Source organism: Anopheles ziemanni, chromosome 3 (assembly GCF_943734765.1).
Source record: "Anopheles ziemanni chromosome 3, idAnoZiCoDA_A2_x.2, whole genome shotgun sequence".
NCBI classification, from domain to species: domain Eukaryota; kingdom Metazoa; phylum Arthropoda; class Insecta; order Diptera; family Culicidae; genus Anopheles; species Anopheles ziemanni.
The window spans coordinates 38,618,709-38,630,963 of NC_080706.1; the positions used below are offsets into that span (position 1 = coordinate 38,618,709).

Sequence of the window (12,255 nt, forward strand, 5' to 3'; positions counted from 1 at the left end):
GTCTTCTAGCTATGAAATGAAGTAAAACTATTCTCGTTTCTTTGTTATTGCCTCTTCTAAATTTTAGTTTTCCCCAAATGTGCATTTAATCACTCCAGTATTCCATCTCACATTCTCTTTTGTCTACTCTATCCGCCTGGGTTTTATTGCCAATCGAGGTTGAGTCGCAGTCGAGTTCACTATATCCATAAATATATATCCATCGTCGAATAAATGGTAAGTCATTTGATACTCATTTCTATTATATTTAATTTCACTATCAACAAGCAGTGCCATCTCTACCAATCTTTCTTATCACTTTACCACTCATTATGAATCGAAGTACCTCCCAATTCAATGTGTCGTACTGTAGCAAAGCGCGTGAACAATCGCTAGCCGATCAATAACTTGATATGCGCAATTCGAAACATGCATACATTGCTTTTGCTTGCTTTTCCCAAACTCTAATCAGCCGAAAAAACGTGAAAGGTAATTCTATCGACTTTGCATTTTTGTTTTTGCACCATTATGTTGAATTTTATATCTTTAAACCCTACTTACGCTACGTTGCGTTTTTGCTTTAATGCGCATTCTTTGTGGATTATTAATATGTACGATAAAGCGTTTTTATTATTCCAAATTTGTTGATGAAGGTGGCCAGTAGATGTCTTTTACAAGTTCGATCGCCTACCGTTTTGCATATTTTTATTAAGATAAATTAGATCAAATGAAAACACTAAACTGGTGCCACAAGGGGAACGAAAACTATATGGCAGCAAGGGGTTAATATTCCTTGGGGGTTGTTTGTTATGGCATCATTCGTTTGTTTGTTGTATGAAATTGTTCTCTATTCTCCGTAACACATTATTGCCATTCGCAACATCTTTCGCAAGTAAAACTATACATAACAATAATCATGTTCTAGGGAGTTGTAGCATCTTATAGTGTTGGTGGGAAATTTTTGCAGTTTTTTTTTTAATAACTTACTAAACCATTACCCCAGACGATCGAACTGTAAAGGTGATGTTTGTGAATGATGATCACTGCGCAATCGTGTAAGCAAAACTCATGAAAAACAGGGTATTTTCATTCGCCCTTAAAAAGTTTTCCAACTTGTAAAGGATGAGGTTTAAAAAATATATATATGTATAGACACCTGCGAAGGCTGCAAGTGAAACGCTCACACAGTTTAGACAAAATGTAGACATTTGCGAGTAAAGTTCGACAAACACGAGTAATTTCTATCGTTTGTTTATACCATATGTAGAGGATAGAGATAAGTCTTGTGCGTATTTTCTTAAATATATTCAATAATCTGGCACCGAAAATTGCGTACCGTTGGTCTTTCCGATCGTCTAGGGTTCGAAAAATTAAAGTAAAGTTTTTGTTTTCAAAAGTCGTTCAATAAAAAATGTTATTCGTTATTCTACCAAACGTTTACTGTTAAAATGATTGCCCAGGGCACAATTAAATCATAGAAAATGGCAAATTTATGCGTACCAGGTCTTTCCATTCACGAGAGGAGGGCCACTTTCAGATGTGCCATCCTCCGCTCTGGCGAATACGTTTCCGCGGCGCAATTTCCATTAAAAACCATTCTCTTCAAACTAACAATATTATCAAAAACCGATGATGTTTGAAATCGGACGATAAATTCGAAACGTTACAACAATAAATATAATATCGATAGTCATACCAAATGATGATGCATTGGGGTTTGCAACGGAGCTAGCGTGCCCGTTCCGGGATGTCCAGCTGAATTTCCCCACCGACGCCTGCCGCGAATAGTCATTTGAAGCGATCGAAATAGTCCAGCAGCTTCTGGCAGACGGTCACACTGAACCCGGTACTAAGCGCTCGGTTGATCGTGTCGGTATTTTCCAGCTTGCGTACCACCTGTCCACCCGAGCGGCCGGCACCAAACAGTTCGCCGGCGAGCAGCGGATTGCCGCTGTTGTTGTTGAACTTATCGAGCAGCTTTCGCTCGAGCGCCAGTACCTCCGTGTCAATGCTGACCCCAGTGGATCCGGATGAGCGCGCCGCGGCAAGGTTGTTTGTGTTGTTGAAATAAAGTACAAGAGCCAGCTGCACCAGATAGCAGTCAAGATTGCGCAGAAAGAACTCCTCCAGCACGTCCACGCTCAGGTTGTGGCGGATGAAGAACATGAACAGCTCGTAGATGAAGTACTTAATGTTGCCCACCTCCATCGGCACGATGTTGGAGTCTTTGGTGAAGTACTCGAAGATTTTCACGAGATTCTGCGTCTGGCGCGTGATCGATGAGGGTGACGCGGACGAGGAAAGGGACGAGGACAGTAGCTCCAGTATCAACCGGAACGACTCGACGTAATCGTAGTTGAGCATCGTCATGCGGATGTGGTACTCATTGCCCCGTTTTGTCAGTTCCAGCACATCGTCCTGACTGTACAATCCGTGGAAGATGTACAGACAGTAGTGGATAAAGTCGTTGCTCATCAGGTAGCGTCCGTTGAACAACCGCGAAGAGTCGGCCGAACGATCCGTGGTTCCTCCCAGCGCCCCTCCGCTCGACTCATGTTGTCCCTCCTTGCGGCCACCGAATCCAATCTCGTCGTACTCTTCCCCATCGTCATCCTCGTCGTCTTCCACCTCTTCCTCGTCGTCCAGCGCCAGTGAGGTCGGCGAAGTGGCATACGACACGGACTGCAACGACGAAAGGGTGCTTGCGACATTGTTCTGCTGCACTAACAGTAGCGCCCGGCCCTCGCCAACCGAATCCGGCAGCTCGCCGACCAAATCATCCATCTCCGCGTTACTGACATCGTTCAGGCTTGAGCTTATTGTCGAAATGTTGCTAATCAGCTTCTCCAGGGCACTCTTTATCACAAACGTGCGCCGGAATTTCGGCATCGACTTCAGGAAGCGCAGCGGCTCCCCGTACCCATGGCCATCGTTGGCAGGGAGTCGTACCTCGTACGGAGCCTCGATAAACTGCGAACTGTCCGGGATGCGCACGACACGGTTCGAAATGGGCAACCGCACCAGCTTGCCCGGTATGCCGGACCGATCGAGATTGATCTCTTTGGCACACTGGCCCATGTTGTTGTTACCCCACGCCTTCACCACATGGTCGGTCGTCATGATGAGGGTAAAATCGGCACCACACTCAACATACTGCACACCCTCGACGTTGTCCAGGCGGGTCGGAATGAGGACCTCATTACGGCCACCCTCACGACCCAGCTGGCGCTCGATGTTCTTACCCCACGTGTAGATGCTACCGTCCGCTGACACGATCGCAAAATGATACAATCCACTCGATATCTGATGAACGGATTGAAAGGAAAATTGTTTAAAAAATTAATCGTATCGTGTGTATTGGTGGGAAGCGACCAATTTTGTAAACCAGAGATGTCAAACAAGTGGTCCGCGAGGACGTTGAAATGCGCCCCGCAACCTCTTTGAACCAATACATGAAAAAGTTTCTGCTTTGGGTGTTGAGTGAGAGAGAGAGAGAGAGAGCGAATAAAATACAAGTGTTCATGAAAAACAAACAGAAATCTCTTAACGAACTTCACGGTGAACCATGGAAAAACTTTGACAGACAGACTTTGCGGTTTTGGTAGACATTTGAAGGTATGTAACGGTTCGTTAGAAGGTCGTTATGAAAAAGTCATTAACGGTGTTCAGAGCATTCCACACGAAACTACAGCTATGGAACAATTAGTTAGCTGTAGTAATTATGCGCTTTTGTCAAATCTAAACTCTGCCAAAAAGCACAACAGTGTTGAATTCCACCGTGAGAATAAACTCGATAGGCTTCCGATAGAGTTTGGAAAACGATATTTTCTTTTCAATCAATATCATGTCGAATTGATCATTTTATCACAAGATGCAAATTTAAAAGAATCATTCACACATCACATTATCTGAGTAAATTGTATAAACAAGTTCATATTCAAATTTAATTAAACTAGCCATTGACAGATTTTTGAGCAGTTCTAGTTTTTACAAATAATCTTAATAAATCTGAAATAAAATAACGGATAACTAACGAAAATTCGAATGATGGATTGAAAGTATACAGTGTTCAAAACGTGATACCTAACATAGATGTTCTGGTACCAGTAAAGAGACATCAATCATCAGGATCATCAACTATCATATAAATTATACAAACGCTGAAGAACTATAAAACGAATGCAACGTTCATGTTTCAATACCAAAACGAGTAAAATTAAACATGACAAAGAAAAATACATACTGCTGATCAAAATAATTGCTAATTGATGAAAAACAAGGCACTGCTTTCCACTTACCTTGACGATTTTTTCCTCCACAAGCGACGTATCGACAACCGACGGGAACAGATGTTCCATGGCATCTTCGGGCGCGTTCGTGGTGCTACTTTTTTCACCCTCCCCTTCCGTTTCGACAGGAGTGACACTTTCGTTTGCCACACTATTATCCGTGATCTTTATCTCCGGTATTGTTACACCGGTTTCTGATTGTCCCTGCTCCTCGACGGTGTCTTCTTTCGGTAGTTCAACGTCAACCACATTCGCGTCAGTTTTATCATCTTCCTTTGCCGGCGTTTCGGTTTGATTTTCTACGCCCTCCGTCGATGCGCTCGCGGTGGGAGCATCATCTTCCGCCGGGTTTTCTTCCATATCAGAATCGGCAGATTTGTCCTGGCCAGTGCCGGATGACGATGACGTCGAAGGAGCAGTGGAAGCGGAGGACGAATTCGAGCGCAGTATGGAACTGAACTTTGAATAGCTGCCACTTTTACCAGAATTGGAAGATTTGGCGCGTTTTCTTGCCTGGGTGGCCAATCGCAACGCTTGTGGGGACGATCCCCAGGTGTATAGTTTGTTAGTAGTTGTGAGAACGAGCTGAAATAGGCAAGCGAGTAATGTTTTAGAAAAATGTCAACACACATTATTTTTTCCATTTTGCTTACATTTACAAACAGCTTCGTATTGATGAGCGCTATATCTTCGTCTAGCTGCACTTTGCGAGGTATCAAGGAAACTAGGAACGATTTCCCGTTGCGAGTGTCCACCGTACAGCCGAAGGGATCCTCCTGCCCCAAACCCAGCTGCCCGTAATGGTTCGATCCGAACACATACAAGGTGTTACGGGAATCGTGTTGCTCACGGCACAGAACCAACGTATGCGCATGGCCCAGTGCAATTTGCGCAATAATCTAGACATAGTGTGGAGGGAACAAAAAAAGGTCTTCTATTAGCAACTTTAAAGCGCCTAAGGTTAATGTACACTCTTACCTTATTGCGGAAAAATTCCAGAACCTTTGGTGTCGCGCAGTCCTCAACAGTACCGTGGCCCAGCTGTCCAAACACGCCCCAGCTAGAAAGGTGGAAACATATACTCTACCAAGCGTCCACATCTTACGTCTACTTCGCAACCTACCCCCAGCTGTACAGCAGTCCGTTCGCTACGACGGCATTGTGATACTGCCCGGCGGCAAAGTGTGTGATGCTTTTTCCATCGAGTGTCTTCACCAACATCGGTTGCAGGGCGTTGAGCATGTGGCCACCGATACCCAGCTGCCCCAGGTTGTTTGCGCCCATCGAATAAAGCTGATTAAAGTAGAGAAAGAAAATAACAAGACATTTAAGGTTAATGGCGAGCTATCCTGATTGAGGTAAATAAATGAATAAAAATATTTTTCAAGAGTCTGTCTAGTTAAGAGATAAATTTTCCCTACAATTCATGTTGTAGCAACGTTGTTCACCGTTTGAAGACAAGTAAGTAGAGTTATGCCTTATGAAACTTTTGACGAGATTCATTCATATGAATCTTTCATCCAACATTCATTCAGATTGATTCATGAATCTTCGGAGATTCGAATTGTGTATGTTTCGAAACGTTCCTGAAATTTAATTAATGTTTTTGAATCTTTAATGAAGTTAAAAGATGAAGAAAGAAAATAAAAAAAAGGATCATTCTTTCCCGTTTAATTAATCTTAGGGATTCATGAGTCTCTCATTCAAAGATTCACGTATCTCAAACTGGAAGCTAATAGTATAATGAAACGAAGCAAAGAGTTATTCATGGATCTGAATTTGAATTGCCTAACTCTTCAATTAAAGCTATTAAATTTCAGTCACAGCATTCAATGGTATTAAGCTGAGACTAAAATTTACCATAAATAATATCTATATGAATCATTGAAAGCTGTTTTGAATTTTATGGACATGATTGATTATGGATCCCATTTTCTATGGTATATTGTATAAATGTGTCCAACATCTAACATCCTTTGAGGACATTTTTATCATTGAAACTAAAATTGTGATCGAAAATAAAAATATTAAATAGTTATCGCTAATTGAACTAAACCAAGTAAAATACAAATGTTCAAAATGAATTATATCAGGTGATATTGAATGATATTTTTCTACACTTGCAAGTGTTGCACTACTGTAGTGTTTAAAAAATGTCGTTCGTAAATTGAGTGTTGGGTTAAGTACAGAGGATCGCATTGAAACAAATCTAATGATGCACAAGATAAAAAATCGTTCGAATCTTTTGATCATTTCGAACAAACATCTTCTACGTCTATGCTCATTTAATTAGAAGAAATTTACATAAATCGGTTGCTTACCCCATTGCTAGTCAGGAAGAGCGTGTGCAAACGTCCGCACTGTACGGCCAACACTTCCAGCTCGATCTGACGCAAAAAGCTGGCCGCCGGTGGTAGCCCATTCGGCCCGATCGCATCCCCCTGCAGAGCGGTCCTGCTGAGGGCGCAATTGACTCCATTCGAGCCCCAAATAAACGCCACGCGATTTACGACGGCGGCCGCGTGGAAGAACCCGGTCGCGATCGGTGTGAACCGTTCCAGGCGCATCTCGATCGCCCGCTCCTCGTGATGCACCCGGACATGCTTTAGTGCATTCAAAAACCCGGCACTCTCGCAGTGTATCTTCAACTGCTGCGCACGGATCGCCACCGCGAGAAACGTTTCGATCAGCGCCTTGCAGAAGAACAGCAGATGCCGGCCGGACGGTTCCTTCGCGCTGCTCTCGTGGTTCGTGAGCCGATGCATCAGCGGCCGGTAGACCGGATGGAACGGGTTCAGCTGACGAATGAGCCGCTCGAGCACGTTATTATCGAACACGGGCAGACAGCGGCGGATCAGCTCGAAGTAGTTCATCGTGTAGTCCTGCAGGTAGATCAGGCACTCCATGAACAGTTCGTTGGAGAGGTTATACACGAACGCGTTCGTTTCCGCCGCCGTCGGTTGCGGTTGTGTCGTGTCGGCCGTCGTTTGCTCCCATGTGCCAACGAGACAGCTGAACACGTCCAGACAGGTGCCGCGCGTCATCGCCAGCAGAATGGCCGTCGAGTAGAGTTTGCCGTGCGAGAGCATGATGCAGGCCAAGCTCGTGTGGTACTTGCTGTTCGTCACGATGTAGTTCCACAGTGGGATGTAGTTTTTGTCGATCGTACAGCGATCGCAGAGCGTCAGAAACATTAGGTTCGAAAGGTGGAACTGATCCGATGGTGAAATCTGCACGTCCAGCAGGACGTCGTCGTTGTCGTAGGAAAAATCGCTACACGCTGCTCCCGTGTTGATCGGCTTAAGCGTTGTGCGAGAGTTTAACTGAAATAGAGTGGTAAATTAACCCAAACGTCCACTGGAAACCAATAGCCAACTTACGTTTATCAGCGAATCGTAAACCACATTCCCAAGGTGAGCCTCATCGACAAGAAGTCGCATAATATCATGCATCAGGAACTGACTGTTAATGATGTGCGAATTACGGAGTGCCATCGCGCACAGCTTCATCAAGGCCTTGTTTTCGTTCGCCAGTGCCAACTTGAGCGCCGTCTTCATCGGGGACAGCCGGGCCACGTTGTACGTCATCAGCGCCTCCGAGATACGCTTCCGGCGCAACAGCACATCCCCCGCGTACTCGATGCAGGTGGCCAGCGGAAGGCCAAACGTGGCGCAAAAGTCCTCACACGCCGCCCAGATACACTTGTGCGCTAAGCCGAGGAACAGATTCCGACCACTATCGGCCAGCTCGACCGCGTACAGATTACGATCCGTCACGATCACGGCCCGATCGAACTCGATCGTGGGAAACTCATCCACCATCACCTGCGCCTCGGATGTGTCCAGTTTGCGCTCCATTCGGAGACCCTTCTGGATGCGCAGATAGTTCGATACGGCCGACTTTTGAAAGATCGATCGATTGTCACCCGCAGCGTCGGATGGTTTTTCTCCTTCGCCGCTTTCGGCGGCGTGCTTCCCGCCATCGCCCATCGCGTGCTCACCGATCGTGGCCACCCGGTGGATGTCCAAGACCCGTTCGTCCGGGAAATGGAATACACCAAGCAACGAGTGTTCGTTGAAATCGCAATCGTCACCCATCTTCATCGAGGCGATCTTGCAGCTTACGACGCTCACGGCATTCGGAGCACCGGCATCGGTGGTGCTGCTACTGCTACTGTTACTGCTCTCATCCAACGAGTTCCCCCCATTGGCCTTCTCCTCCTCCTCTTCCTCCCCCTCGGCCGGTTTCGCTGGATCCTCCGCTGGTTGGCAACTGTGCAGCACGTAAAGGACGTTCCTCGTCAGCACGGTCGAGTGGCAATGCTTTGGCAGCTTGTAGATATGCAGCGGAATCAAGCTAATATCCATACTGTGGACCGACAGCGTGTCCGAGTAGGAGTGCAGTGCGCTCAGCAAATACTTCCCCTCAAGAAACTGTACGACAAAGTACGGCCCAGCCGGGGTGGTTAGTATTTCCGGGTACATGCCGGGCAGTTCCATCACCGCCAGGTTGGCCGCGTGCTCCTTGTATTTTTCCCGTTCCTTCGCACGGATACGACTTTCCGACAGCTTCAGCTTCAGTGTGCCGATCTTTTTCGCTCCCAAATCACGCAACGACAGCAGGCGCGCTTTGGCCGCGGGGAACAACTTTGGTAGGGCGCCCTGTTGCTGACCGCCGGCGCCCGAATCAGCGGCAGATTCGGGCGTTTCCACCTTCTCAAAGTCATCCCCTGACGGAGGTTCGGAGCTGTTCGGGCTGGAACCGCTGCTGTCTCCTTCGTTCGCCGTGGGCGTCAGTCGCGGCTGTGATCCGGCACTCGGTTCTCCGTCCTTTGGCAACGAAAGCACTATCTGCCAGTCCTCTATCGGCACCGAGCTGCTGCTATCGCCACCGTCCGAGAGTGATTTCAACAGTTCAGACTTGAGATCCTGCCCGGCAGTGGGCGTAATGTCACCGGGGAAGGTATACTTGATCGATTTCTGCTCCAGCAGCAGCTTCCACTGCTCTTTGGTGGACGTGTTGATCATCAGGCTGATCGTTTCCATGCTGTTGTCCTGGCAAATGATCAACTTTTCGATCGAACCTCGCTCACAGTTGGTATTGCCGAGAAACGGACAGTTGGGTGTTAGTGCTAAGGGAAAAGAAAATAATATCAACCAGTGGAGGGTCATTGACGTTTTTACAAGGAGTGACTTACCAACAACACAAATCGACCCATCCGAATAGCCAAGAATGGCACGAGGTTCACTGGCCAACGTACGCCACCAGCTGCAGCAGGTAGGATACGGACAGGACGCGGATACCGTCGACTCCAAGCTAGAACTGATGGTATAGGTCTCCTGTGGCGTCGATGATTTGGACCCACCGTCCGCTAAACCGGCGACGGCCTCCTTCAACTGTGCGCCTTCGGCGAAAAAATCTTCAATCGTTTTCATCGCAATCGGCGTGTCGGTCCCGGTGGCCGATATGCTTCTATTTGCATTCTCCTCCTCGCGCGCCTTCTCCTGCTGCTCGAGAAACAGCTTCCGGTAGATGCTGTTCAACGCGAATATTTCATCGATCTTGTGCGTCGTGTAGGTTGAGCTGGATTTTTTTATTGTTGGTGCGTCAAAGATCAGATTCGGCTCGGAAGACGATGGGCTTTCGCTTGCCATGCCCGCTGCGGCCACCGGCGCCCCATTTCCCTTGAGACTGCCCTCGGAGGCAATCGAGGATCGGTGCGATGACGACGGCTGGTGTTGCTGGCTGTTGTGCGAATTGTTTGGACAGGTCTGCGGATTGGGACATTCGTGGGGGCCGATGAATGGCACAATGAAAGACGTGATCTCGTCCCGGTTGAACGTCCCATCCACATCCTCGAGAGACTTGTCGCAAATCGACAGTGCCGGAAGGATGTGCAGAGTGTTGTCGTAACCTGCAGGCAAAACGGTGAACTTACACTTCAAATAAACTTCTTAGGATCGCAACTCTTGGCAGCAGATACTTACAAAACACCAACAACCAACATCCGGTACTGTCAAAGCACACGTCCCGTATGGTCTTGTGATTTTCAGCGAACCAACAGAGCAACATCAGATGCACCTCTCCATGCCGGTCAATATAACGGAACAGGATCTGATCATTCTGCCGCACCAGACACAGAAGCTGATACTCCTGGTCGTTTTTGATACTTGCCGACAGCTTCGCGTTCACATTCGTGATCAGGGTGGACAGTCGGAGCACATCCCAGTCCTTCAGCGATGCCATGTTGTTTTCGACGGACAGTCTAGTACAGATGTGAAATACGATCCTGTCCGTTTGTTTTTACGCCTTTTATCGACAAATCCGGCACCCCGAAACAGCAATTTATACAATCCAGCATGGATTCACCACCAAAATCCACTTCTTCAAAACGTAAACAAAGCAATTTTATTTTAGCACGGCAGCTGTCAGCTGCTTCAGCAGCTTCAGAAACCTTGATCGCAATTTAAAATAATGGCAGCTTTAGCTAATTTGTAGATAACTTTTCAGTGGCTTGGTCGATTCGAACAGTAGATCCCTTAAATAAAAGATCTTTTAAAAACAAGAAATTTTAAATGATAAAGATTCCTCCGTATTTCTTATTTTTTGAAAAAGAAAGTTTAGAAAAATAAAAAATAGGTGCAGAAACCTTGGTAAGAATTTTACGCCAACTATCTACACGACGTCGCAACATTCCCACGGTATTACCACGGCACTGCTGTTTATTTTCATACGAAAATCGTTTGAAACATTTATCAAATGATAGAAGTTACCAGGTGGTTGAATTTTGTCTGTGGTAAGCAAGAAAAATTTGAAATTCCGTTGTAACTAAAAACCAAAAAGGACTAAGTTCCGATTGATACAAAGAGTTGATTGTCAAAAAATCCAAAATAGACTAACCTGAATCCGCGACTAAATTTGTGCATCCATTTGTATCTTGTATGTTGTGTTTCGATTTTCCTGAAGAAAAATACCAGAGTTCGTCTAAAAAAGTACGTTTATATAGTGTAACTGTTATGTTCGCATTTCTTAAATATGAAGGAAACTGTATTTAGTGAAAAATCAATCTGAACTGGTCGTACACCATGAAATTGATAACGCAATCAATTGCCGATTGTTTGTTTACATCAGTTGTGTCGAACCCTGCAACAGAGAAAAAGTGTTCTCCATGAATTTTAAGGACTATTAACATATTTTCCCTTATATTATGTCTATTTCAGCTAGACATGGAGCCGGCTAATAAACTGATGCGCATCGATACTGGAGGCACTGGCGAATTTATCCGGCAAATAACACAACAACCAATGCCAATCGTTTCTCCACCTGGCATTCACAGCACTACAGTCTCCACCGGGCAGCAGCAGTTGGTTCCACTGAAATCGGGTTTAACTGTGATTACAAGGTCAATTCAACCCACCAAACCCGGTCGACCACCGTTGCCGCTGAAGCCTACCGTTACGCTGTCCATCACCAACAAATCTTCCGCCAAACCTGAGAAACCACCGCTCCCTTCGAAGCCTACCATCACTTTATCCACCACAATCAATGCTATCTCAAAATCCACTTTCCCTTCCACTCAAACACCCATCGCTCAAAACGTACTAAAGTTTAAAGATTCCTCTCCATGCATCCAACCGGCTGCCTCACCAAATCCATCCTTGACGCCATTTCCATCATCCGGTACACTGTCGGCAATGACTGCTGAACCGGACAGTAGCGCATCGGTAGTTCCTTCGTCGATTCAAACTGCTATCTTGCAGGTACTGGGAGTTGTGCAACAAATCCACGACACACAAAAACTGCAAGTGCAAGATGCCAGGCGTTTGGAAGAAAAGGTAGATGCACTGGCAAAGCGGTTGTCCAATCTAGAGGAGCATGTACAGCGAGTGACGGCAACACTATCCAGCACTGGTTCTATCATCCGATCCAACAATGTAGCAGTTAAAATGGAAAAACTAAATTCTTTCGTAGAGATGCAAAAGTTTAA

General features: G+C 46.1%; 1 protein-coding gene across 1 annotated transcript; it reads right to left on the reverse strand.

Annotated features, from left to right (window-relative positions):
- Positions 1-1,163: 1,163 nt before the first annotated feature.
- Positions 1,164-10,552, reverse strand: LOC131286044 (uncharacterized). Its single transcript, XM_058314906.1, has 9 exons — positions 10,256-10,552; positions 9,466-10,182; positions 7,649-9,399; positions 6,590-7,591; positions 5,392-5,561; positions 5,247-5,328; positions 4,922-5,167; positions 4,278-4,853; positions 1,164-3,282 (listed from the first exon to the last, which is right to left on the reverse strand). Exons 1-9 carry the CDS (start codon positions 10,512-10,514, stop codon positions 1,768-1,770), a joined length of 6,318 nt encoding a protein of 2,105 aa, XP_058170889.1. The 5' UTR covers positions 10,515-10,552; the 3' UTR covers positions 1,164-1,767.
- Between the last annotated feature and the right edge of the window lie 1,703 nt (positions 10,553-12,255).

Coding starts and splice junctions, on each gene's coding strand:
- LOC131286044 (XM_058314906.1), bottom strand. CDS start 10,514: ATGGCATCGCTGAAGGACTGGGATGTGCTCCGACTGTCCACCCTGATC. Junction 5,562..6,589: donor TCTTCCTGACTAGCAATGGG/GTAAGCAACCGA, acceptor TACTTTAATCAG/CTTTATTCGATGGGCGCAAA. Junction 4,854..4,921: donor ATACGAAGCTGTTTGTAAAT/GTAAGCAAAATG, acceptor TGCCTATTTCAG/CTCGTTCTCACAACTACTAA.